This window comes from Colletotrichum navitas, assembly GCF_030913465.1.
Source record: "Colletotrichum navitas strain CBS 125086 chromosome Unknown LY79scaffold_15, whole genome shotgun sequence".
Lineage (NCBI taxonomy): Eukaryota > Fungi > Ascomycota > Sordariomycetes > Glomerellales > Glomerellaceae > Colletotrichum > Colletotrichum navitas.
Window position 1 is genome coordinate 355,058 of NW_026850561.1, and position 24,443 is coordinate 379,500.

Below are 24,443 nucleotides of genomic sequence, written 5' to 3' on the forward strand. Positions count from 1 at the left end.
AAGGAAGTGGCGATGTGCTCGACCCTTTTCTAAGGTCGAAGAGCACGATCCGGTAAGTCTGCTCTCAAGTTACTGCAACCGATGCGGCTGCCTTCTGCTGAGATGAAGTCAAGTCGATACGGGATACCCAGTCATCTTATATCCTCCTCCCGCTCGCGTCTCGACCGACCTGATGCCTCACGCCAAGCGATGATGTTGATGCTCCCTTCACGCGGAGGAAGGCAGTCAGCCGTCAGAGCAAAAAGGCGGCCTCTCACTGGCTCGCTGAAATCCAATCCAATAGTGTCGGGACGAGAGTGTGAGATGGTGACCTCATAAACCACACTCGTGGGTTTCAGTTGCTCGAATCCAAGAAAAGGATGCAAGAATCCCCTAAAGGAGTCAAGTCGAAAAAGAAAACACCGCCCTAGCCTGCTCTCAGTCGTCCGGGCCCAAGGACACGCTACGCTCCACCTTCTCCACGACCCATCGGCTCGCTGCGGGGAAGCCTGCGTCGAAGGATGAACAGTCCGGGGTCGGTGTCGCAGTGTGGGAGGACGTATGTGTTGGTGTGTAATGGTTGCACTTGAGATGAGATGATGCCGAGGCGGGTGAGGTGTCTCTTACGTCTGGGTGACATACGGGAGGGGGCAAACATTGGGCAAATATCAGGCAATCGGGAAAAGGGGGTGAGAAAGAAGAAGAAACCAGCATCCCATAGCAACTTACTCAGTCTTGGCACAAGCATCCGCTTCCTCGGGCGAGGAGCCCCCCGGAAGAGGTGCCAGAATGAAAAACTTAAAAAAAGGAGAGAAACACTGACTGATCAACACCAACGAAGCATGGCTGTAGGTATACCGGAGTCCCCGTGGGTATCTTTGCGCCATGTGGCGCAGAAGCAGACCGGGACAAGCATGCACACCGAAAGGGGCTTTACCCTGGTCCACCCATCTCCTGGGAAGTGCCTTGCTGCATTGCCCAGGCCCCCGGATCCATGGCGGTCGAATCACAGCGGAGAGAATTTTCGGCGATTCCACCATCGCTGGTTGCAGCGAAGGTTTCCGCGAGAGTTCCCGGCCATGGCTGGGCCAATGGGGAGTTGGGGGTCTGCCCTTCCTCTCCCCCCATGTGTAGCTAAACTAAACTAGCTCGTTCAGTCGAGACCGACCTGGGGGGACGGACGACTGTCGCTCGTGAATGTGGGTGTTCCGGGGTTGGCGTTGGTCGCTCTCGTTGGTCCGTCTACTCTTCCCCATCACTGTTCTCAGGTCCCCCTGTCTCCTCTCCCCTCCCCGCAGTTGGGAGCTGGATCGACGTACCAGACGACCGCCTTCTCTTAGCATCTGCCTGAACCAGCATAGCCTGGAGGGAGACTCGTGGCATCTATCGAACGGCGCAGGACTCGACGCCGTGGTCGATGACGCTAAAATTACAGCGATTGGTCCCCATCCTCAAACAGCGTTGAGAAGTTCGTCTGTCCACGAGTGAGGTTTGGCTGGCGAGCGAGCTGAGCTGGCCGACGGGTAGAAACCTACGACATGGTCCAGGACCAAGTTCCAGATCGATGAGTCCCAGAGCACCCGGCCTATCACACGCAGCCCGATCATGCTTGGCGAGCGTGAAGTAGGCAGCAGCACCTGGGTTGCGATGTCGTTCTTGTGAACTTCACAGAGCATCCCTATGGAGAGAGAGAGACTCGCAGGTCGTTCAAACTGAGTATAGTCTCTTGGAGGATGCCTCTGTCTGATAACAAGCTCGTGGGGGCGCGGGGGATGTGACGAGAGCCGGCTGCGACCCTCACACCCCCCCCCCCCCCAAAACACCCCTTTTCCTATTGCCATGTTTTCGACGCTGCTTCACGCCGACCTGGATCTTCCCCGCAACCTCTCTTCTCATCCTCCTAGATACGGGGCTCAGCTACCCAGCCACCCTAATGTGGAACCTAAACCGACGTTTGTCTCCGTCTGCTGCCGTCTCCTTCGGGGCTGCCCATGTGATCACGAAAACCTGATCGGATACTGATAAGTATTATTTCTGTGACGCGATATGCCTCCAGCCTGTTTCTCCTTCATTGCCTCGATATGCACTTCTATCAGCCGCTCAGATCGAGTAACCAGTGGGACGGGAGACGCAGCAACGGACCATATGTGTCGAAGCCAGCGAACTCGCAGGGCCAAGCTAGGAACGGACTGGGCCCACCTTGCCGGCATCCAGCTGCTGGTTCTCGGGTCGCCTTCCGCCATATACCGCCGTCCCCGGTAGTACACCGGAGCCGTCACTTCGAATCAGCTGACAGCCCCTTGCCCGACGTCAAGGACAAGAACCGGTAGTCTCAACCGAGGCCTCTTCTTTGTGATGCTTTCATCCTGAAACCCTTCTCACCTGGAAATGGTGTGCAGGTCCTTCTGATCTACCACACGATGATGGTTGCAGATACTTGGATCATTGCGCGACACTTCCGGGCAGATGCCGATAATAAAAAAGGACAGCGAGAGAACAGCCTTCAGAGGGAAGCGCCATTGCCCCTTCAGTGTTAAGGCAGTATGTTTCGTAAGACATGAATTCAACAATAACGATCTAGCTCTGCACAATAGTAACCAACCCAACTTCTTGATGGTATTTCTTTTCCCTTTTCTGCTTTTCCTATGTCCCAGCTCCTCTACTTACGCTGCTCACTCTGTAGGGAATAGATAAAGGCCAGTGTTAAATTGAGAAATCTTCAATGTTCCGCCTCAGATATCTATGCAAGAAAGCAGCCATGCCAGCTTCGCCTACCATTCTACTCAAGACGGATATTTCACGGGCACAGTCGTTACTAATCGAAGCTGTTCGTATTCGTGTTCACCCTCATCTTGGCCAAGGAAACGGTAATGGAGCCGCCGCTTTTCCCTATCGGTGCGAAAACCGGGTCTCGGCTTATTTGTTGGAAGAACCAACAAGTAGCAAAAACCACAGTAGTCTGGCGCAACACACTTTGCCAGTAACTAACAGAAACTGAGACCTGAGGGGAATATTTTGCGGCATCTTTCCGGACGCTGTAGTGTGCGTCAGTCGGACCGAGTCTGTGGAAGCGAGCGGGTAGATAGATGATGACGGGTCATCTTGCAGCCGGTGATAAGCCCCTTTTCAGCGGCGTCAACAGACGAAAAAACCGGCTCGTCGGTCTAGGGCGTCCGCAAGCTTACAGGGGGCTGGACGCATTCGTATTCGGATCTATCGATAATCAGAGGACTTATCACGTATTCGTTTTGGCGCACTGCGAACTTCAGAGCAAAAAGACAATAGGCTTGGTTGTAAGTCGGAGGATGTTAATCTCAAAAACTGCTATAAGAAGGGCAGTTCGTGTTGGGTGATGGAGGGAAACCAGTCCAGCAATACCGTGTTTGACTCACTTCTCTCTGTTGTGCTTTCCATCGCGAGCGCTCCACCCAGTGCCACAAGTTCCTTCAACATTCCCATTGCATTCGAATACTATCGAGTCTGTCCGCCACGATGGTTGGGATGGTTCCCGAAGAGAGACAAATGCTCTTGGCCCGAGACGCCACGTTCGAGAAGGTCCTTCACAAGGACACAACGAAGACTGTTGGCATGTCGGCGATGCTGAAAAAGGACCACGAGGCACAGAAGGCGGCCACGGACGAATACTTCAGACATTGGGACAACAAGAGCGCACAGAAGGAGACGAAGGAAGACCGAGAGGTAAGTGGAAAGCGTCTCTGAAGTGCAGTGATGTTGCATTGAATAATAGTGAACCCCCCCTTCGTTACAGGCTCGGACAGCAGACTATGCCTCCCTCACCAGACAGTAAGTATCTAGAATGCTCTCCAAAACGGGCGTGTCCAGACTAAGCATACGGGAAACAGATACTACAACCTCGCGACCGATTTTTACGAATATGGCTTCGGCCAAAGTTTCCACTTCTGTCGTTCAGCGGCTGGCGAGTCTTTCAAGCAGGGTGTCGCGAGACACGAACACTATCTGGCCCACGTGATCGATATCAAGAAGGATATGAAAGTGTTGGACGTCGGCTGCGGTGTTGGCGGGCCGGCTCGCGAGATCGCCAAGTTCACTGGCGCCTGTGTCACTGGCATCAACATCAACGACTACCAGGTGGAGAGGGCGACACGATATGCCGTCAAGGAGAAAATGGACAAGCAAGTTCAGTTTGTACAGGCCGACTTCATGGTAGGTTTTGTGTGCGCCATATAGTGCATTGACAGGCCCCTCGCTAACGGCAGACATGTACCAGAACATACCCTTTGAGGACAACACCTTCGACGCCGTCTACGCCATAGAGGCCACCGTTCACGCCCCATCCCTCGAAGCCGTTTACTCCGAGATCTTCCGCGTTCTCAAGCCCGGCGGCATCTTTGGCGTCTACGAATGGGTCATGACGGACAAGTACGACGACGCCGACCTCCGCATGCGCAAGATCCGCATCGACATCGAGCAGGGTGACGGGATAGCCAACATGGTCAAGGCCGGGGAGGCGCTGCGCGCGTTCGGCGCCGCCGGCTTCGACATGGTCCGGCACGAGGACATGGCGGAGCGTCCAGACCCGAGCCCATGGTACTGGCCCCTCGACGCCGGCAGCTGGAGACACGCGCAGACACTGGGTGACCTGATGTACACGTTCCGCATGACTGGTCTCGGACGCATAGCGACGCGCGGCTTTCTCGGTGTCATGGAGACGCTGAGGCTCGCGCCGCCCGGCATGACGAAGATGTCGGATAGCTTGTGTGTTGCCGCCGATGCATTGGTTCAGGGCGGTAAAGAGAAGATCTTCACGCCAATGTACCTCATGGTTGGACGGAAGCCGGCAAAGAAGGATTGAGAACAGCTACGAGAATGCCGTATTACATAGATAGTTCTTCCATATATACAGCAGTCAGAGGGCCTTGTCGAAGGCATCAAAAGAAAGACATACTACCAACAGCAACCAGCAAGTTTCCGACCGACGCAAAAAGATGGACGATCAGGGAATCGAACCCTGGACCTACCGCATGCTAAGCGGTCATTATACCACTAAACCAATCGCCCATGTGGATGATCTAGCCCGGACTTGAACCGGAGACCTTCAGTGTGCTCAGATCGAGCGGACTCGAACTGTTAGACTGACGTGATAACCAACTACACCACCAGACCACTTTTATTGTTGAGGACGGGGCAAGAAAATGCGGAATATGAATAAACTGTTTTGGAGAATGGTGGGAAGAACGAGTCGTGAAGCGAGGGGGCGGAGCCCTCCCTAGTGGGCCGAATCGGGGCGGCGGCGGTCTGCACCGGTCAGCGGGCCGGAATAATGTCCCAGTGGTTGGTGGTAGACGGGTTTGACCGATTGGACTGAGTTATGATAGCCTCAACTCAAAATGTCTCTTAATGCGGGTGTCAGGGGCTTTATTCGAACCGTCTTCTTTGACAAAGCACCTGATGTATCTTCCAGCGGCCGGGACCTGCTCGACGAAGAGGTGCGAGTCATTGAACTTGCACTTGGGAGAGAAACTGGCAAAGCAAAATAGCGCGTGCTCATCACTCAGTCCTAGTCAGCCCGAGTGATCCATGGCGACACCGCACTTCGTTTGGCTAATGCTGCTCTGTTTCGTTATTGATGAGATCCCTTTGCCATACATCCTCAATCATGGAATGGACCAGGAATCTCAGGCGGCTGTGATCGGCATTGAGCATACAATCCATGGTCGAAGGAGCGCCGGGATATGTGGAAACCCCATGAGCTTATCTGCAGCAGTCAACCACGATAGGCCATCTCAGACTCCCTTTGTCAGCCAAGTGTGCTTTCCACGCAGCGTCACTCCAATTTAAGAACTGGATTGTTCATCCGTATCTTGAGAACCCCTCTCACAAGTAGTCAAGATATCCTGCATTTGAACCAGCCGCGCACGCGGATCGCCCTCCATCCTTGCTGCTCCACGTTCACGCCAAGAACCGACTAGCGAGGGGACGCGCTGCGTTCAGTGGTGGGAACTCGCCAGTCCGGATCGCCGGAGGCCACGGAGTGCCATGATAGTTAAGGGGATAGATATCACTTTCTGATCAGGTGTGGTGGACGCGGCCAAGAGACGCAGTTTGCTGATGGGACACAGCTGGGCCCAAGGCACCGAACCCGGCAATCTGGATGGCCATCATTGGCGATGGCCTATGCAAAGGAGACAGGGTTCTCCGCATGGGGCCATTGAAATCAATCGCGACGTGGAAAATCACATGGCTGGAGGTCGTATCTCGGAGGTCGGGGATCGATTCGAGCAAGGCCGAATTGCAACGTTCTCGGGTGGCCGTCTGTCGCATCGTTACATATGAATTGTATATTAAGTAGTTCCACGCCGTTTCCAAAAGCGAATGGGCTCGTCTCGTAGACCACCTCGATTCACGTCCAATGCCGTGCCCCGCCGCCCCGGTTTCTTCCTAGGCATTCTTCATCATGAGAATCAGCGCTGCCGCTCTTTTCTGCGCCTTTGCGAGTCCGGCCACGGCCAATCCACTCAACTGGCTCGGAATCGCCTCCTGGGACGTGGAGGGTTTTGCCAAAGACAACCCAATCGGCAAGACCACCGGGGGCAAGGGTGGTCCGACCGTGACTGTCACGAGCGTCCCGGAGCTACAGTCCGCCGTCGTCGGCAGCGACCCGAAGACCATCGTCCTCAAGGGCGAGTTCGCTTTGCCAGCACGCCTCAGCATCGGCTCCAACAAGAGCCTCGTCGGCTACAAAGACCAGGCGCACATCACCGGTAAGGGCCTCAACGTCTATAACGCGACCAATGTCATCCTGCAGAACCTCAAGATCAGCTACATTTTGGACAACGACTGCATCACCATCCGCAACTCTACCAGGGTCTGGGTTGACCACAATGAGTTCGCGTCGGACATATCGCAGGGTCCTGATCTCTACGTATGCTGTTTCCCAGCAAGCCAGTTTCGGGGACCGACAACTGACTCTAATTAGGACGGCCAGGTCGACATCATCCGTGCTTCAGACTGGATCACCGTCTCCTGGAACTACTTCCACGACCACTGGAAATCCTCCCTCGTCGGTAACGACGCCACGTTCCGCGACCTCGACTCCGGCCGCCTCCACGTCAGCTACCACCACAACTACTGGAAGAACATGGGCACTCGCGGTCCCGCCGGTCGCTTTGGCACGCAACACATCTACAGCAACCTGTACGAGGACTTCCTCTACCAGGCCATCCACTCACGCTCCGACAACCAGGTCCTTGTCGAGGGCAACGTGTTCCGAGGGAAGACGCGTGAGGCGCTCAGCACCTATGGCCTCGTCATTCCGGACGATTCCCCAAACACCTGCGTCTGCGGTGACGAGGAACTGGACGGGTTCGCCAACCTCGGTTCTCGTAAGTAAACTCACGCTTCGGCTGTCCACATGGACCCGGAAAACTAATGAAACGATAGCCAATGACTGGGGCAATGCCGGTGTCAATATCACCCAAAAGGGCACCTTCTTCAAGGCACCTTACATGTTCAAGCTTACGCCTCTGCCCCTTCTGGCACCAATCGTCAAGCTTGGCGCCGGCGTTGGTCGCATTTAGATTCTCGTGGATGAAGATGTATATGAACGTGTTTGCTTGCCCCAGAAAACTGTGCCATGCAGGGCAGAAGCCAAATGCTGAGCCTTTTCCTCTATTCATTGAGCTGTACGTCTGTCATATTGCTATTGTCACCGCAAGTGGCTATGTTGAATGTTCTAGATCCTTGAAACAGTGATTACCATGCCACTGAGCGTTTTAGCCTGTTTTAAAGGAGTGCCTCTTCATCGTCTCTTCTCTGGACTACTTACATACGGGGGTTTTGGAAGGCCCGTGAAACAATATACAGTACGCACGTGTATTCTGGCATCGTCTGAATACTTCCTGATGACTGCAATTACGCAGAAGTCTAGACGACTGTCAATGAGTATTTCTCGGACGAATCACGCCGAAAGGCAGCCTACCTACTACTATAGCCTGGCTGAAGCGATGCAACATCTCGGACCGTCCTCGGACGTAAACTCTTCTAGCCTCCAATAATGGGCCAGTTACGTGGTTAGCGCAACTGTGCAAAATGAAAGAGAAGTTTTGCCGTTGGCCAAGATTGACATGCGATTAGTTGAGTTAGGGAATGTTTTGTCACGTAACAAAACGATACCGTTAGTTAGGTAGGCAGTAATAGTAGCTTATATACTGCAACACACACCCCAGATTTGACCTAGAAAGCCAGATCTGAACACATTTTTAATAAAGACCTAGCTAGATACATCTCGCTAACTATAGGTAGTAAAGATCTATACAGACTTTAGTAGGATTTCTTACTAGGGGAGCCTAATAGGAATTATAACTACAGTGCTTAAGATCTATATAGCTAGTTACTGCACTTGGATTTCTATATGTACTATTATAGTATATAGTAGGTAGAAGCTAAGCTTATTACTGTTATAAGTTAGAGTATATAGCAGGGTATATAAGGATTTAGGTCTAAAAGGCTTATTTCTATGTAAGTGTAAGTAACAAAAGTGAGGTCCTATATATGGGGAAGTGAATACATTTCTACTGACAGGGCTATTGCAGAGGGTAGAAATATATTCATTTCCCTACATATAGGACCTCACTTTCGTTACTTACACTTACATAGAACCAAGCCTTTTAGACCTGAATCCTCATATGCCCTACTGTGTGCTCTAACTCGTGGCATGTTCGATATGCCATAACCACCAGCCAAGCCGGCGTTGAAACCAAGAAGCAATTCCAAGAGTCCAGCTCAATGCTATGCCTCGTAAAGCAAAACGATCCCGCAAGTATGCCCTCAAAAACGCAGCTTCTCCACATTATTTAGCAAAAAGTTGAAACTCTCTTGACGGAAATCGTCGGCTATGAGATCAGCGCTGTCGGCCCCCATATGCAACAGCTTGTTGCCGTCTCTCCACTTTGGCCAATTAATCAGGTTGGCGTCGGGGGTGCATTTACCACTGCCGCCGGAGCAGTCGTTTGGATCCAGGTTGTAAGCGAAGTTGAAGTAGTACGCCCGCGTCGCGGCCCTGGCATAGTTGGGCTTGATGCCGAAGAAGACCTGGAGGAGGTCGGACCCGTGGAACGTGCCAAAAACAGGGGTGCCGTGGTCATAGCTAGCCAGGTAGCTCCAGTTGTTGACCTCTGGCTGGACTAGCTGGGAGATGTTGAACACTGCCCTGCGAGTGAGAGTGAAGACGGCGTCGCCGAGGATGGCAGCGAGTCGCTTGAACTGGGGACGCACTTCGTTGAAGATTGAAGTTCCGAAAGGGGACCCATCGGAGGGCGACGGGCTGTATGTCGCTACCAAGCTTTTGACTTGCTCGGGCGAGGCGTTGTTGAAGTAGAGAGTCGAGAGATAGGTTTCAATGTCCTCTGTGGTGGTGATGTTCGGTTGGAAGAGGGCGAACAGCGTGCCCTCGTCTTCCTGATCCCCCAGGATGAATGGTATTTTGGGCAGCTTGCCCGAAGTCGCGAACACTTCGGCGCTTGAAGGGATGTTTTTACCGTCTGGGCGTGGAAGGTATGACAAGGCAACTGAACTAAAGCTCAGCAAAGCTGGCACGGAGTTCGCCGCTTTTCTCATGTCCTGCAAATATCAGGTCAGGAGCGTTCACAAGATGAGTACGTTGAATGATACGTCTTACGTCGTACGAAAGGGCGCGGAGACACTTCAACCGATCCTCCGCCCCACTGCAACCTGCAGCAGACAGTACCTGTTCATAAACTTTGGTGGCTTTGGGACAATCCATAGGGTCGGTAGGTACAGCTGATCCCGAGTTCATGATGGCGCCACGGAAGAGTTGCTTTCCGTTCCGTGTGATGTTGCCGTTAAACAGAGTGAGCTGACTGAAGATCGAGATGGCCCCAGCTGATTCTCCCCAAAGGGTGACTTTGTCAGGATCACCCCTAGAAAATTCTAGGGTCAGTGGTATGAAGCATGGATGACGAAGATCCGATATGACTTACCCAAAGCTGGCAATATTGTCCTGAACCCATTCGAGCCCCATCCGCTGATCAAGCAAACCAGCATTGGAGCTTCCCTCTTCCATCAGGTCCTTGCCCGGCATGAACCCGAACCCTCCGACTCGATAGTTGACAGCCACGAAAATGAAAGGCTTGCCTATCTTCACGCCTTCAGCGACGAGGCCAACGCCGTTATACATTGACGTGCTTCCCAACTCGAACCCCCCACCAAATATCCAGTACATCACCGGGAGCTTGTCCCCTTCTTTCGTCCCAGCCGGCCGCTGGACGTTTATCGTCAAGCAATCCTCTTGTCCGACAACTAAGTTCTGGAGTATGGGGAGGTTAAACACTGTGTTGAGGAGGTCTGGAGGAATCAGAGGCGAGCCAAAATTAGGGGGTATGGCAAATTGTGGGCATGCCTCCGGTTGATCGTTGGTGGCGTCGAGGTATCCCAGGGCTTGTGTTAGACGTACTGGAGGCTTGAATCTCAAGTCTCCAAGGGGAGGCTTTGCATATGGGATTCCCATGAATGATTCAACCTCGCCGTCGTGAAGCCCGAGGATGCCTTTAGTGGTGCCCCTCAGATTGGCCTGTGGCGACTTGATGGTGACCCAAGGGGTTCCGCCATCTCTCTTCCACGGCGCGCCGCATGCTAATGTAAAAAAAGAGACGAGAACGAGCGTCGAGGAAACCATCATCAGAGGATGTCTGCAACGGAGAAGAGGGGTTGGCCTCCAGCGTGTGCTTTCTCGCTGTGTCACTCACGGGTACGATGGGATATAAGGACAGCCATGCTGGTGGCCTTGAGCTGACTTATGAGGCTGGTCATTCCCGCTCTGCCTTGAACGAACGGTTGAAGAATGATATCATATTCAATAAAGCTGGAACATGATTTCATGGATCATGTTTGAGTCTGTCATGTCAACTGAATCGATAACAGATGAACCGGGCGGGATAGTCGGGCAATTGCACAGCTTCCAAGGAGGTTTCTCGCAATGATGCCCCCAAAGGAGAAGTTCCGAGGCAGTACAGATTCACATGCGCCACCCAGAGAGAACGAAAGGGAGTTCGCTTGAGGAACTTAGCCAGTTGTTTAGTGAGAACCCCTACAAAAAGCCGGGAACGACGCAAATGATGGGTCGACAGGTGCCACCCTTATTCGTACTCGGACGAGTGCAGCTCAGGGTATCCTTTGTTTCAGACGATAAAGTTGGCTCATCGGTCTCGGGTGACTCATGGTCGAGTGGCTCATTAGTATATCGACGTTTTGTAATGAGGCTGATACACTCAGGCTAAGTAAAAGTCAATATTTTACGACGGCTTATTACCCGGAATTCCAAACGGGATGCGATCCAACACCCAGTCCCACCCATCCAACCTCAAAAAGAGTTTGGGTACGATAGAGAACTCTGAGCAATGTCTTGGATCTTATGTCTGCTAACTTCTCGCTGACACCTAGGTCTGTGCTACTACTGTACGTAGGCTGATGATAACTTCCGATTGGCTTCCCTGTTCTTCCAGAGCAATCCAGGTGTTTCTTGATTGGCATCGTCCGGCGATATCACGTGTGGCCGGAGATGGCCTTGGGTTGGTATAGTTCCTCCAAGTATTTCTCCTCTTCCTCGGTTAGAACCTTCCCATCAGCAGTGATGGCCTGGTCAATCCGATCGACACTGCTGAAGCCGATGATGGGGCTTGTGATGCGCTTGTTGATCCATGCGAGAGCCACGTGGGCCATGGGCCAGTTTCGCTTCTCTGCGATTTCCTGCACACGTTTTATAATGGTGAGATCCGGCTCAACTGTCCCATGGCTCCCTGGTTGACTCTCCTTCTCACCCTTGCTACGAGCGGTGGAACCAAAGTCCTTCGGAGGTCGTGCCAAATGACCGCGACCTGACAGAAACCCAATTCAGCATGACCTCAGAGCGAAATTGATGAGTTTAGACTTACACAGTGGGGCCCAAGGGATAAGGCCTACTCCCGTAGCATCGCAAAAGCGGTTCATTTCCCTCTCCTCCTCACGATAGAGGAGGTTGTACTGGTTTTGCATGCTCACAAACTTGGTCCAACCATTCTTCTCCGCCACAAACTGCATTTGGGCGAATTGCGTTCCCCACATGCTGCTCGCACCGATGTATCGCACTTTACCTGTCTGGACGAGATCGTGCAGTGCCTTCATCGTCTCTTCAATGGGAGTGTTTTGGTCGAACCGGTGGATCTGGAGGAGGTCGATGTACGAGGTATCGAGCCGCTTCAAAGACGCCTCAACCTGGTTGAAGATGGCGCCTCGCGACAAGCCCCATTGGTTCTGGTAATCTTTCGACCTGTCCACTTCGTCGCGGTATACGAAATGGCGGGTCTCTGTAAGCTCAGCTGATTAGCGACTGGAAGTCAAGGTTTCACCTGCGAAAACCTACCGGGGTCCTCGCCGACGGCAAAGAAACACTTGGTCAAGATGACAACCTTTTCGCGCGGAATGCTGTACTTCTTCAGGGCCTTGCCAATGGTGACCTCGGACGCGCCATTGGAGTAGACATTGGCCGTGTCCCAGGTATTCAGTCCGCGATCGTATGCCGCCTTTAGAAGAGGAAGAGCCTGAGTAACCGTGCCATTAGCAAAACAGATGACCATCATCAATAGCAGCAGTCTAGGTCTACCTCATCTTCATTCAATGCCCAGCCCAGCGTGCGGGAGTCACCAAAGCTCATGCAGCCAAAGATAGGGACCGAAACGCGTAACCCGGACTTGCCGAGCTGACGGTACTCGACCTTTGTGTTTTCAAGTCCCTCCTTGAGGCGTGCGGGAAGCTCCTTGGATGCCATTGCTGCTGCTGTCTGCTGATGAGGTAATATGCAGTATGTCTTGTGGGATGTCACGGCGATTGGTTTTGATGAACATGAGAGGTTTTCTTTCAAGAACTTCACAGCGGATAGAGAGAGAAGAGAACCGCTGCAAAAAGATGGCGTTATAATCAGCCACCCTGAGAGCTTAAACGTCATGGACTCGATCGCGACATAGCAAGGAGGAGGGCAGCCAGCTACCCCGCACTGCGCTGAGCGGCGCCTGTCCCCCCCCAACGGCGGGTGCAGTTTTAACTGCTGGCGGTCAGTGTGTCGGTCAGAGCTGGCTATCGCAGTATTACCTAGTGTCTTGAATCGAGATGGCCTCAATGATATGTGATTGGTGGCATATATGATTTACTTATCACGAATCGGAATTAACGGATACAAGCCCCGCCATCATAATGCCACTTGTTTGCGGTGTCGAGCAGTGGTTCCGTCCTTACCTATTATGACGTATTAAAGTGGCTTTTCTCGGAGGTGATGCATGGCTAACCGCCCGCGCCGTGCATAGCCAACAGGGTCGACTGACTGGCTATTGAAAAGCCGGGAGGAAACAGCAGTGAAACGGTTTCTATTGGTTCATGACTTGATTCATGGCTTGGTTCATGGCCTACAGAAAATGGCTTAGGCAAGATAGTATTGACTAGAAGCGCGTCAGTAACCATTCATCTTCTTATTAATAAGACTGCTGCTGGGAGTAAAGCGAACATTTCTAGTAGATCCGCTATATGTTCTCGGTTTAGTAGTGGCAACCGGCCTATGTATACATCAATTGGCAGTTATTCGTTCTCTAGTCAGTTGTAGTAACCAACAGTTTGATGGGAAAGAGTAGGTAGTCTGCAGCCACCTCTGATCCTTGGAGTGACGTATCATGTAGGTTTACAGATACTCCTATTGGTTATGTGAGCGTCCCACGATCTTATCAGGACATCGGGACCATAATGAGGTTGAAATTGCCTCTAAAGCTTTTTTATTTATGTTTTTAATTTATTTTTTTGCATGCATATGCTCTCTGGCTTTACTTATCAGCTGTGCAGAGCGTCTAAATGAACACGGAAAAGTGGATGGTTATTGGAATTCATTAGCCACAAGGCGTGACAAAAGCTGTGCTGTGAACCATCAGAGAATTTAACTGAGCCTCATCTTTATAACCACACTTCACGTAGAGGTTATAGATCTGTCGAAAAAGGTCGAACTACGATGAGCATGGCGGGAAACCCGAGTGAAAGCCTCACCTAGCTACCCAGCGATGCGAGAACTTGATCCTTTGAGCCAATGACCAATTGACGGCGACTGACTCAGGCAGTGCATGTGCATGTAAGGCTAGCTCTTAGTAGGGCCACCCTAGCTAGGAACGTCGCGGTCACTGGTGGGACTTGGTGGGCGCCATAACGGGTCAGAGGTTGGTGGGAATACCAAGTCATTGGGCGAACGGACCAACTGTACGAGTTTTTCACGGTGGGAACAACCGTGGAGGTCGCGGGCGTACTTCTTGTCATGCAGACAGAACCCTAACCTTCGGATACGGCACACAACTCGCCGGCGTGACCAGAGTGGCCTTGCCTAGTAGGTATCCGGTGGTCCGACCTCGATAACTTCACTTTATTGCAATTAGAGGGGATCGCAATACAAGCCGTTGAACTATTCAATGGATAGATTTGGATGAGCAGACATTTTCATACCCGAAACCTGCGAGACGATTACGGCCTAAAATGACGCACCAGAATAGCGGACACACGGTCTTGCTTACCGAACAGGAAGCGCAACGCATTCGGACTACCGTTCAAGAAACGCAAAAACAATGCTTGGAGCGCAAGGGAAACGCAAGGGAGTTCAGAGATGCCCATGCCACAGTCAGCCAGGCCACTGGCACCTCTCTCATGATGGACATGGGCAGCATGACTGGGCAAGGTCAAAGAGACACACTCCCAGCTCTCGGTGTTGGGCAGACCTATCCGCCAAGCACAGCATCCCTTGAGGCCCTGAAGCCCATGAAGCTCACTGAGCTCCAGATGGACACTCACCACCGCGGCCGTTCGCTCATTGTGAAGCGTGCCAACCGTTGTCCGGTAGTGACCCTTGCAGCCCGGTCATGGACGGTAGTGCAAGATGACGAAGAAAAGGAGACTGAGCGGATAGAGATTTGCCTCCATAAGACGACCGACGGTGAAGATACTTTGGAATCGGCACGTCGATATATCGTCAAGGAGCCTTACTTCACATTGACAGAGGATGGTGAAGCCACAATTCGAGTTGACCATCCTTCAGACCTGGTCGTGTGCCAGGAAGAGATTGTGAAGGGCAGCTCCGCTCGAGTCGAAGAGGCGGCCAAAACAGAAGAGTTGGCGAAAAAGTGCAAAGACAAGGGCAACGCTGCGCTCCAAAAGAAGGATCTACCCCTCACTCGCGAAAGTTACACCCAAGGTCTCCGCCTCGCCAGACAAGAAGCCGTCCAGAAGACAAATCCTGATTTGGCCCGGGATATTTCTCGTAACCGGGCTCATGTCCACTTGCTCATGGACCGGCAAGATGAAGCCATCGCCGACGCCAAAGCGTCTTTGATCGGCGCAGATGACCAACGATCCAAGGAGCTCGATAGCAAAGCCTACTTCCGCGCCGGCAGCGGTGCGTACAATCTGGGACAATATCAGCAGGCCAAGGAGTATTTTGAAAAGGCCAAGGAGCTTGCCCCCGAGGAAAAAGGCGCAGCAATGTACCTGCGAAAGATCGAGATGCGCCTGCGTGAGCAAGCGAAAGGCGACTACGACTTGAAGAAACTCAGGGCCAACCTCTCCCGAGCTTCTCCGAGGGCTGATGCCGCTAGCTTCACCGGCAAGACTGAAGTCAAGAGCAGCACGGGACGGGGCCGTGGCTTGTTTGCGAACTGCGACATCGCCGCTGGGGAAATCGTCATGGTTGAGAAGGCCTTCTGCGTGGTCTGGGGCCACGAGAGCGACGTCTTGACGGCGATGACATACGACGTGCGTGATGACAGGATCAGAGTAGCGCCCGTGGGCTTGACCAAGGCTATTGCACAGAAGCTGCTGAGAAACCCGTCCCAGATCGATAGAGTAATGGATCTCTACGGCGACTACCAAGGCGAAGGCAAAGCGCTGACCAAGACCGCGGAGGGCCCCGTCGTGGACGTGTTCCGGGTCCATGATATCGTCTCGCGCAACGCCTTTGGCCCCGGTGGCCAGTACGGCGAGGAGGGCGCAAGGAATGCGAGCACGGGTCTCTGGGTCCGGGCCGCCTACATCAACCACTCCTGCGTCGCCAACGCAAAGAAGGAGTATCTCGGTGACTTGATGGTGTTGCGCGCCCTGCGCCCCATCAAGCAAGGCGAGGAGATTTTCCACAGCTACGACGAGTCTGCCGACTACGAGGCAAGGCAAAGGGCTTTGATGACGACCTGGGGCTTCGAATGCGTTTGCACGCTCTGCGCCGCCGAGAAGACGGATGACGAGAAGTCGCGCAAGAAGCGCAGCAGTTTGGCGAACGATGCGGACGACTTCGTCAACACAACCCATTGGGTAAACGCCAAGCGGATTGCCATTTCCAAAGCCCAGCGCCTCGCGCGAGAGATCGACGCTACGTACGATGAGAAGAAGTACCAAAATCTGCCGCACTTGGCTTCGGAAAGAATCCGCGAATGGCTTGCGAAAGCAAGCCCTCTCAAGTCATGACACACGAAACGTGTATGGAGATTCGCACAATAATAGACCCATTTCCAGCGCTACCCAATACAGTAAAAGGTTCAAAACATCCTCGCTGGCTCGTCGATTTAAAATTGTGCCGTAATAAACTCCAGACAACTCGCTCATTCGCGCTGGACGCCTTACTTCTTTTCTCCCAGACGTAGTCAGGAAGGGGAGTCTATCTATTGCGGTCTTGTTCAACAGTTACTACTTTCCACGACATTACCCAAACATTAGCCCTCTGTCCCGTAGCCCTCCCTCGCGATACGAGTTCACCATTGCTTGAGCTGGCACCTGCCAGTGACAGGATTAGGATACCCTGCCGACTTGGGCTCGCATTTCACAGTTTTCCCGCCTGTACAGGTGGCACCGAGGAAATTGCCCCATTGAGCAAAAGTAGCCGAGTAGTCGTCCCCCATCGCATTCCACGCTCGCCATATGTGAAAGCCACCGCTGAATGTTGTTAAGCCCTCTGCACAGCTTTCTCGGCCTTCATCGGTCGGTGAGTTGGTCTCCCAGCTTGCGCAGTCGGGCCCCATTATGCCCACGAGCCCAAGGCTTGCCACGTTGTACGCTTCGTCGGCATTTGGAGCGCAGACGGACAGTCGGCAGTATACTTGGTTACAGCCTGATGCAAGCGCCGTCTGGCATTGGAGCAACACTAGGAGTGCCAGCCTGAACCCACAGTGAGCTTCAATCTCAGAGAAAAAGTGGTCGGGAAGTTTACTAACATCCTATAGGCTACTATGCCCGAGGCCATGCCGTATCGTAGTCGACGTAAAGCGGAATATGGGCCCCTTGGAATAGTTGGTTTTCGAGCCCTGAGTTCCGTCATGTTCCCGGCGGCGACTAGGGAGGGGAGGGTTGGTGTGAAAAACAAAATAGAAAACTTGCAAATTCATGCAGTCACGTAGAACTGTGCCTTAAAAAATCTATAGGTTAGCTGTAGGGCTGGCTATTTTTGTCCATGCTGCAGAATTGTCTTGCTTGACCTGCCGCCACGTGGTGATGATCTCAAGCAACACTGGGGCATGCGCGGCTGTGTTGGAGGTTGGACCTCTCGGGAGTGTTTCAGGAAGTATTTTAACTCCTAACGCTTCCCGGCATCCCAATTTCTATCATGTCCAATATGTATAGACGGAAGCCAAATGCCGGCTTGAAATCACTCGATGTTGGCCACTGGCAGAAACACGTGCATGAAAATTCTGTTCCCTTCACTGTGATTAATAGTAACATCGTCTCGTCTTATGTGATGCATAGTTCTCAATCTGGCCTGTGCTTCCCAGCAGCGCCAATGTCATTACACACGCGGCACACGTGGTGCTTGACTTTCATTGAAATTAACCAACCCCTGGCAATGACTTTCCATGGACGGGGTAAGTGGGTAGGTTAATATCCGTATGTGTAAAGTTATGGATCTCATACGAGGTAGTAAGTTATCGATCGTCCTTCTCATGGCAAAAGCGAGTCAAACCTCTCGATGGGAATCAGATACCTCAAACTTTATTCCATTTGGTATCCTAATATCAGAGTCCATCAACAACTATTAACCTTGGACAACTTCGACGACAGTTTCGCTCTTTCGAGAACGATGCGTGTCTTGTTATCGCTGTCACTCATCACCAGCGTCTGCGCCTCCCCAATCACACATTGGGTTCGCCGAGATACAGATTGGGACGATGTAGTTTGTTCCGATCCCACCATCACCGATGCAAAAGTTGCGGCCAATCTGAGATGGGCAGCGGCCGACACGAATACCTCATGGAAAGAGGCTTTAGACGCATGGAGGGACTATAAGCCTGAAGACGGTGCTGTCAAACTCAAATTCCCAGCTTTCATAAGCGACTTTTACGGCGGACCAGAGGGATGGGATTGCCAAGATCCTGTGAACACCCCATGTTCCACATCAGTCAAATGCGAAGACACCAAGCATCCAGCCGGGTAGGTTACGGGCATACATACTTCTTGGGATCATGTCTAACTGCGTCAGCTTTCTCCTTCTCAATTCTTTTTCCAAGTTACACGATGTGCGTAATCGGCCAAAGCACACCAACGCCACTTCAGCTGACGAATGAGTACGTAGGTCTACAAAAAATACCACGAAGCACTACAAGATGCCCAAATCAGTCTCCTATCAGCAATGGGAGACTTCACCAAGGTCTTTGCCCCTCAACTGGAAACGAAGGACCAGACAGCTTTGGTGAAGACTATGTTGGATGTATTACAGTTTGGCATAGGAGTTGCATCGGCCGGTTTGTGGAACATCGGTGAGTCTGGATGGTAGACAGCAATGGAACAAACATACTGATTTGGGAAAGTTATCAAAAACGCCGGGATATTCGCCACTTCCGCATATCTCAGTTTCTCCAAGGATAGCTTCAACAGTGCAGTCTCGTCGTCTCTCGCTCTAAGCAAAGACAACCTAAAAGCGTGAGTAATAGCATCACACTGGCAAGCCGATGACCGTGCTCAAAACCAAGACACTGATCATGGGAATCACAGTGCCAAGGACGCTGTCAGTGTGCAGAATGACCTCACTTCTGCTATGGGTACCTTATTCGACTATTGGAAGAAAACGCAATCTGACTATCTGTCGGAGATATTCTCTGGGTCAAACCAGACAACTATAACCATGCTGGACTCTCTGATACGAGATGGCATGATGAACATGTTGCCTGTCGATATCAATTTATCGGACATGACGAAACTTATCCAGACTATCATATATGGGCAGATGATTCCCACAGCATGGGTAAATGCGCCAGCTGGATTTGCGCCATTCGTGCTGTAAGTAGAGGTTAAACAGACTCTTCTTTTGCTCCGAATCGTGAAATTTTGTTTATCGAATTCAGCTGACGTCGTTCGGTCTATAGTAAAACAGGCGATGCATGCTCAGACACCATGCCCAAGACCTTACACCCATACATGACGCAAGACACACACGAGAAAGCGGGCGTCTGCTGGCTTGGAAACCAGTTCTACGTGCTGACCGTCGGAGTGGATAGTGTTAATGTCCAAGACAATACTCCTGGACTTCCTGACTCAGAACCGCCCTTTCAGGTACTCTCAGGCGGCACGCGCGACGTGCTTGATGGCACGCATTGGGGTGGTATCACCCTCGAAGATATAGTCATCAGCTCATTCACCGGCTATCAGCTGAACGGCAACCGAAATGGCTACAATATAACCCTGGACGACAGTCAAGGGGCTGTTAACCAGCTAATGTTCGCGAAAGGCGTGCAAACGCCTGGCTTCTTTTCGCTCCCAGTTTGCACGAATCTTTGGAATACATTGATACAAATATCCGGAGGCCCAAGCAACAGGGAACACTATCCCTGCGGTGTTGAGGTCGAGAGACCCATCTTGACAAGTTGGTAATGTGGGAGCTGGCCCAAGGTCATCAAGTGGTAACACAAATCAGTGCTGGATTCTGATATTGTTTCACGAGACAAATGATGAGACTCACAGTAGTCCATCAAAATTGATTTTTATATAGTTATATATACCCCCGGATCAGCATGTAGTCATGCTTGTACAATATAATTAATGAAAATGTTGGAATAGCATTTAGCATGATTCGCACTCATGAGTCAGCAGCCAGAAGGTCTATATAACTGGCTATAGTTCTTGCCAGCTAGACATCTAGCTAGATCTTAGAGAATTCATGCCTTCAGAGAACAGTCTTGTTGATGCATCAACCTCATCTATAGTCCTTCCAACATTGATCAATGCCTAAGGGCATAGATAAACAAGGAAGAAGAGATGTCTATACGTACGACGTACGTATCATAGATGTGCTAAGAATAAGTGGATTTGAAGGCATTGCAGCTGCAGCGTTGCTGTTGGTGGGCGCCTTCTAGCTGCTTCTAGAAAAGGGTCATTTTATTCTCACGACGTTGTCGGCCTTTGAATTGTTTCTTCTATTTTCTAGGCGTCAATCACTCATCATTTTTTTTTAGCTACGTATGACCTAGACCAACACATAGACCTACAACGTTGTCGCCTGCCTATCCTCTAGTTAATCGCGAAGCCACTGTCGCTATTAGCTATTATAAGACTCCTCTTTGACCTCAATTGACTGCTGGATCAGCAGCTCTGAATCCCTTAACCAATCACGTGCAAGACCCATAGAGGGATCCAATACCTTAAAGAAATGCTCCTAGGACACCTTGAGTATCTTCAATTTAATAATGACGACATCTATGAGGATTGGTTGCTATGGTTCCGAGGGATGAGAAAAGGAAATTAATTCGCACGAATTGATTCTAAAGTCATCCGGCAAATCCGACAATTCCTCTATACGTATACACAGGGGATCATTAAGAAGGAAGACTATACACCAACAGTTGACCTCTTTCAACGTCTGGCAAAGAGGGGGATAACAGAGTATAAGGGAAACTAGTCAGGAGGAGAAAAGGATGTATTTAGGCTCTGACTGACTCAGTTGTGCGAAAGTAAAAAGGGTGAGTGTTGGAATAACATTTTGTTGTGATATAAGCCGTAATTGCGCAGTGGCAATTACGGATCCGCTTTTGTCGTCACACATTTCAGCATGCTTCGCACGCATGAGTCAGCAGCTAGAAGAACTGGCTATAGTTCTTGCCAGCTTGACATCTAGATCTTAGAGAATTCATGCCTCCAGAGAACAGTCTTGTTGATCCATCAACCTCATCTATAGTCCTTCCAACAGAGAACGTTTATGTAAATGCCGAGATGTCCGTCGAGACATCATCAGACATCATCAACCACGAAGAGAAATAGCTGCACCTCCACTATAAAAGCCTGCCATCTTCATTCTTGGGAACAAGCGCCTTAGCCACGGGCGTACGCCATCAAAGCAGGCTCAGCGACTAGCTTGGGAAGATATCCCAGTAGGCGAATCCCGGCAGTGACGATTGTTCCAGAAGTAGCGATACCGTCATCAAGAGAAAGGCCGGGTGCAATGACGTCTTTACAAACATCGTCCAGGTTGATGTTGCTGACCTGTGCTGGGCCCCGTCCTCTCTGAAGAGCGTCTTTGATCAACGCTGCCGTCAAGGGGTTGAAGAGCATAGAGGCATGGCCGTAAACGCCGCCGGCGGGTCTACCCGCACAGACAGACTGGACCTCGATATTGGTGACGCCGACGCGACGGGCATCATTGAGATAGGCAGAGGCATCTACGCCTTCCTGGGGCTGAACAACCTCATCCAGGACGGCACTGTAGAGCGTGGTCGTTGGCACATAGGCATCCGACCCACCGCGACCGCGGAGAGTATTGACAAAGGCAGATGTATATTGCTGTTGGATGACGGAGGGGTCGCAGGGGGCGTTGGCGGCACCATTACCGCCAGCGAGGCATATAGCATTGGCAAGAATAGTGCCGTGGAAATCAGGTGAGATAGGGAAGAAGTTCGAGACCACGCCGCGAGTTGAGGGCCAGAACGTGAATGCCCACTGGGTGTCGACGCCGCCTTGGGACCAGGAGATGACGCTAGAGTTTTTGCTGCTGATGCCGTTGATGTAGTTGATAGCGTAGGCAACGTATTCTGAGTTGGTCTGGGCGTCTCCAAGAAGAGCACCGGGAATATTCAGCCAGACTGGGTCGGCGTAGGGAACGTTCGACAGAAGCTTCTGAAGATTCGGGCTGAAAGCCTCTCCGCCATAGACACCAGTTCCGGGAACGAAAATGACAGGCGGTTTCTGGCCGTAAGTAAAGGTCTGCGGAATGAAGATGGCCTGTCGCAACTGCGCCTCAGAGAGTGAGTAAGGGGCATCGGCAGCATCTTTTTGAGGCCAGATAGATTTGACCGGGTTCCGGATATTGTTGTTGTTGATAGAATCGATAGCATTGATGGGAACAACAAGCTTGTTGGCAAGGTCCAGACTTCCCAAGGCGCCGGTGCCGAGGAGCCCTTGAAAGTTGGAAAGGAGGCCACTTGGAACGATGCCCTGGCCAATTTGCTTTTGTATCTTGTCGAAGAAGTTTCCAGCTCCACCCGTGTTCCAAATAGACCCCAGCTTCGACTGAAGATCAGCCGGGTTGAGAACTCCGGCACCCGTCAAAGGTTTCGTCCCGATAATACCGGTCAGGCGTTGAGCGTAGTTGACGGGGAGGGTGAGTAGAGTTGTCAAGCCACCGACCGGGTCAAGAAGACCGGCGGGAGCGGCGTCTGCGGACTGCAGAAGGACCACGGCCACGGCGAAGCTTTGGAGTGAAAGACGCATTCTGCTCAGATGATGAAGGACAGGAATCGAGCAGTAAGACTAAGGAGACTTCGGAATTATAGTTAATGAAGAGAGTGAAACGGAACCAATGGTAAAGCTAATGACTTGGGGCCCCATGACAAGGATTTTAAAGTAGAACTTCGGCGCTTTTTATAATCTGAAATAACCCGTACTAGATACCGCGTTGTTTGTCGTCACTCACATATGCAATGGTTCTGCATCGTTATTTCGCCGAGTCTACCGGCAGGCCAGATGCTGTAGCGAATCCGTGTTCGCGAGCTTCTTACTGAATTGGGCCTGGTATTATGGACAAGTCAGCCGCAGACTGTCGATCATCAAACTAAACTGGTCAATTGCCGGTTACGAGAGCATCGTGTGCTATTGGAAAACCTTATTTTCTGGTATTGTTACTGCGCATTGGTCCTAGAGCCCAGTGGTAGTCTTGAGCACGGGAGCTACGAACTTCCCGTCCCAACCATCCCATAGCGCCGCGCCCGGACAATGTTCTCTTTGAAGCATACCGCAACACAATTAGAGTGTTCTTTATTCTTGATACCCGTGACAACCGGCGTTGGGCCGGTGAGTTATCTGGTTAGGTCAAAGCGCCACCGACAGTTGCCAAGAATTGTCGGCGCTTACACCTCGACATGTCGGAGTGAGGTACATCTCTGGAATACAGGTCTACTCGTCAAAAGAAAGGCATGTGCTAAAACCAACGCTTCTTCAAGCTGTTGATGCTTTGGACCGGTCAGCACGGGTGCGTACTTACTTAGAGGTTGCCGGAAAATCATTGTTAGTCACTATCTCGCTGTCACACAAGGAGAAACAGTACTCGGTTGACGAATTCAATTCGGCTTCTTGCCACTATACCCCCGAGAATGACACACCAAGAGGATATTGCGTGATATCTGCTCCTTTTCCAGTGTCCATACCTGAAACCCATTTACCTCTCCCACTCCTGGCCTACTATAAAACTCTTCGTAAAAAGCTTTGTTCTTCTTCGGCCAGACACGATCTCATTGACCTTAGATTTTGAGGCATAGTTGCCCCTTTTCCCCATGCTTTTCCTGTGCGATTGGTGAGGAATCTCATTTTGAGTAACATAATTAAGAGCTGGGTGCTTGGGGACTTCAGTTGCTTGTTATATTTGATATGGATACGTGTGTCTCAGAAACACAGTCTCGTTTCTCAAGGGTGAATGTCTAACTCGCAATAAAACTACAGGTTATAGCTAAATGGAAGTTGATGATGGATACGACACAGCAGCTTGACGACAGCAAGAGACATCCTCACTTTCGTTTGTGTCTCAGTCTACTTGGGCGTCTGAAGATCGTTGCGACTGCTTTTTCGAAGCTTATTTTGATCGATTTTGCTTTACTGATCTTCTTTGAACTGTTTTCCTTTCCTATTTACTAATGTGTATGACTGTCATTGTATACCTATGCGACCTCGAGAGGGAAGGCTTTGTATTAGCACCCCAGTCCAGACTTTCTAAGACGTATCGATATGGCAGCGGGTATTTTGCTAGCATCTAACTGTATCTAGCAACCACCAAGCCTTAACGACCAGAAATACCATGTTCTGTTCCACGAATCCTAAACCACGCTGACCGTAGCCCTGATCAGTACTGCATGGCATTTCCGGCTGCCTTCCTGATTAGGTTAGACACCAGTAAGATAGCAAAGGTGCACCGGCAAAATGCCCGCTTGCCTATCGATATAGATATTACAAGAGCA

At 51.4% G+C, this 24,443-nt stretch overlaps 10 protein-coding genes and 2 non-coding genes across 12 annotated transcripts; 5 read left to right on the forward strand and 7 right to left on the reverse strand.

The window, feature by feature from the left end:
- Nucleotides 1–380: 380 nt before the first annotated feature.
- On the reverse strand, nucleotides 381–788 carry LY79DRAFT_101667 (uncharacterized protein). The gene has a single exon (XM_060550629.1). It carries the CDS (start codon nucleotides 725–727, stop codon nucleotides 443–445), a length of 285 nt encoding a protein of 94 aa, XP_060416567.1. The 5' UTR covers nucleotides 728–788; the 3' UTR covers nucleotides 381–442.
- A 2,562-nt stretch (nucleotides 789–3,350) lies between these two features.
- Nucleotides 3,351–5,066, forward strand: LY79DRAFT_546739 (S-adenosyl-L-methionine-dependent methyltransferase). The gene is made up of 4 exons (XM_060557256.1): nucleotides 3,351–3,678; nucleotides 3,749–3,783; nucleotides 3,843–4,164; nucleotides 4,229–5,066. The coding sequence occupies exons 1-4, from the start codon at nucleotides 3,472–3,474 to the stop codon at nucleotides 4,811–4,813; spliced, it is 1,149 nt and encodes a 382-aa protein (XP_060416568.1). The 5' UTR covers nucleotides 3,351–3,471; the 3' UTR covers nucleotides 4,814–5,066.
- On the reverse strand, nucleotides 4,948–5,019 carry LY79DRAFT_t78. The gene has a single exon. It is a non-coding gene; the product is annotated as a tRNA-Ala (tRNA).
- On the reverse strand, nucleotides 5,027–5,124 carry LY79DRAFT_t77. Its single transcript has one exon. It is a non-coding gene; the product is annotated as a tRNA-Val (tRNA).
- A 247-nt stretch (nucleotides 5,125–5,371) lies between these two features.
- On the forward strand, nucleotides 5,372–6,049 carry LY79DRAFT_546741 (uncharacterized protein). The gene has a single exon (XM_060557257.1). It carries the CDS (start codon nucleotides 5,539–5,541, stop codon nucleotides 5,797–5,799), a length of 261 nt encoding a protein of 86 aa, XP_060416569.1. The 5' UTR covers nucleotides 5,372–5,538; the 3' UTR covers nucleotides 5,800–6,049.
- Nucleotides 6,050–6,365: 316 nt separating this feature from the next.
- Nucleotides 6,366–7,593, forward strand: LY79DRAFT_657724 (pectate lyase). Its single transcript, XM_060562714.1, has 3 exons — nucleotides 6,366–6,883; nucleotides 6,938–7,343; nucleotides 7,402–7,593. The coding sequence occupies exons 1-3, from the start codon at nucleotides 6,416–6,418 to the stop codon at nucleotides 7,536–7,538; spliced, it is 1,011 nt and encodes a 336-aa protein (XP_060416570.1). The 5' UTR covers nucleotides 6,366–6,415; the 3' UTR covers nucleotides 7,539–7,593.
- Nucleotides 7,594–8,787: 1,194 nt separating this feature from the next.
- Nucleotides 8,788–10,654, reverse strand: LY79DRAFT_511027 (carboxylesterase; the record flags this gene model as incomplete). The annotated part of the gene is made up of 3 exons (XM_060554216.1): nucleotides 8,788–9,579; nucleotides 9,638–9,899; nucleotides 9,960–10,654. The coding sequence occupies 3 exons, from the start codon at nucleotides 10,652–10,654 to the stop codon at nucleotides 8,788–8,790; spliced, it is 1,749 nt and encodes a 582-aa protein (XP_060416571.1).
- An 866-nt stretch (nucleotides 10,655–11,520) lies between these two features.
- LY79DRAFT_577931 (aldo/keto reductase) lies at nucleotides 11,521–12,781 on the reverse strand (the record flags this gene model as incomplete). The annotated part of the gene is made up of 4 exons (XM_060559922.1): nucleotides 11,521–11,852; nucleotides 11,910–12,332; nucleotides 12,377–12,554; nucleotides 12,617–12,781. The coding sequence occupies 4 exons, from the start codon at nucleotides 12,779–12,781 to the stop codon at nucleotides 11,521–11,523; spliced, it is 1,098 nt and encodes a 365-aa protein (XP_060416572.1).
- Nucleotides 12,782–14,514: 1,733 nt separating this feature from the next.
- Nucleotides 14,515–16,488, forward strand: LY79DRAFT_577932 (tetratricopeptide; the record flags this gene model as incomplete). Its single annotated transcript, XM_060559923.1, has 1 exon — nucleotides 14,515–16,488. The coding sequence occupies one exon, from the start codon at nucleotides 14,515–14,517 to the stop codon at nucleotides 16,486–16,488; it is 1,974 nt and encodes a 657-aa protein (XP_060416573.1).
- Nucleotides 16,489–16,772: 284 nt separating this feature from the next.
- Nucleotides 16,773–17,260, reverse strand: LY79DRAFT_588551 (uncharacterized protein; the record flags this gene model as incomplete). The annotated part of the gene is made up of 2 exons (XM_060560927.1): nucleotides 16,773–17,175; nucleotides 17,232–17,260. 2 exons carry the CDS (start codon nucleotides 17,258–17,260, stop codon nucleotides 16,773–16,775), a joined length of 432 nt encoding a protein of 143 aa, XP_060416574.1.
- An 831-nt stretch (nucleotides 17,261–18,091) lies between these two features.
- On the forward strand, nucleotides 18,092–19,878 carry LY79DRAFT_681092 (dUTPase; the record flags this gene model as incomplete). Its single annotated transcript, XM_060564556.1, has 6 exons — nucleotides 18,092–18,441; nucleotides 18,491–18,527; nucleotides 18,584–18,752; nucleotides 18,819–18,930; nucleotides 19,003–19,287; nucleotides 19,374–19,878. 6 exons carry the CDS (start codon nucleotides 18,092–18,094, stop codon nucleotides 19,876–19,878), a joined length of 1,458 nt encoding a protein of 485 aa, XP_060416575.1.
- A 1,135-nt stretch (nucleotides 19,879–21,013) lies between these two features.
- LY79DRAFT_546752 (uncharacterized protein) lies at nucleotides 21,014–22,815 on the reverse strand. Its single transcript, XM_060557258.1, has one exon. It carries the CDS (start codon nucleotides 22,705–22,707, stop codon nucleotides 21,313–21,315), a length of 1,395 nt encoding a protein of 464 aa, XP_060416576.1. The 5' UTR covers nucleotides 22,708–22,815; the 3' UTR covers nucleotides 21,014–21,312.
- Nucleotides 22,816–24,443: the final 1,628 nt, after the last annotated feature.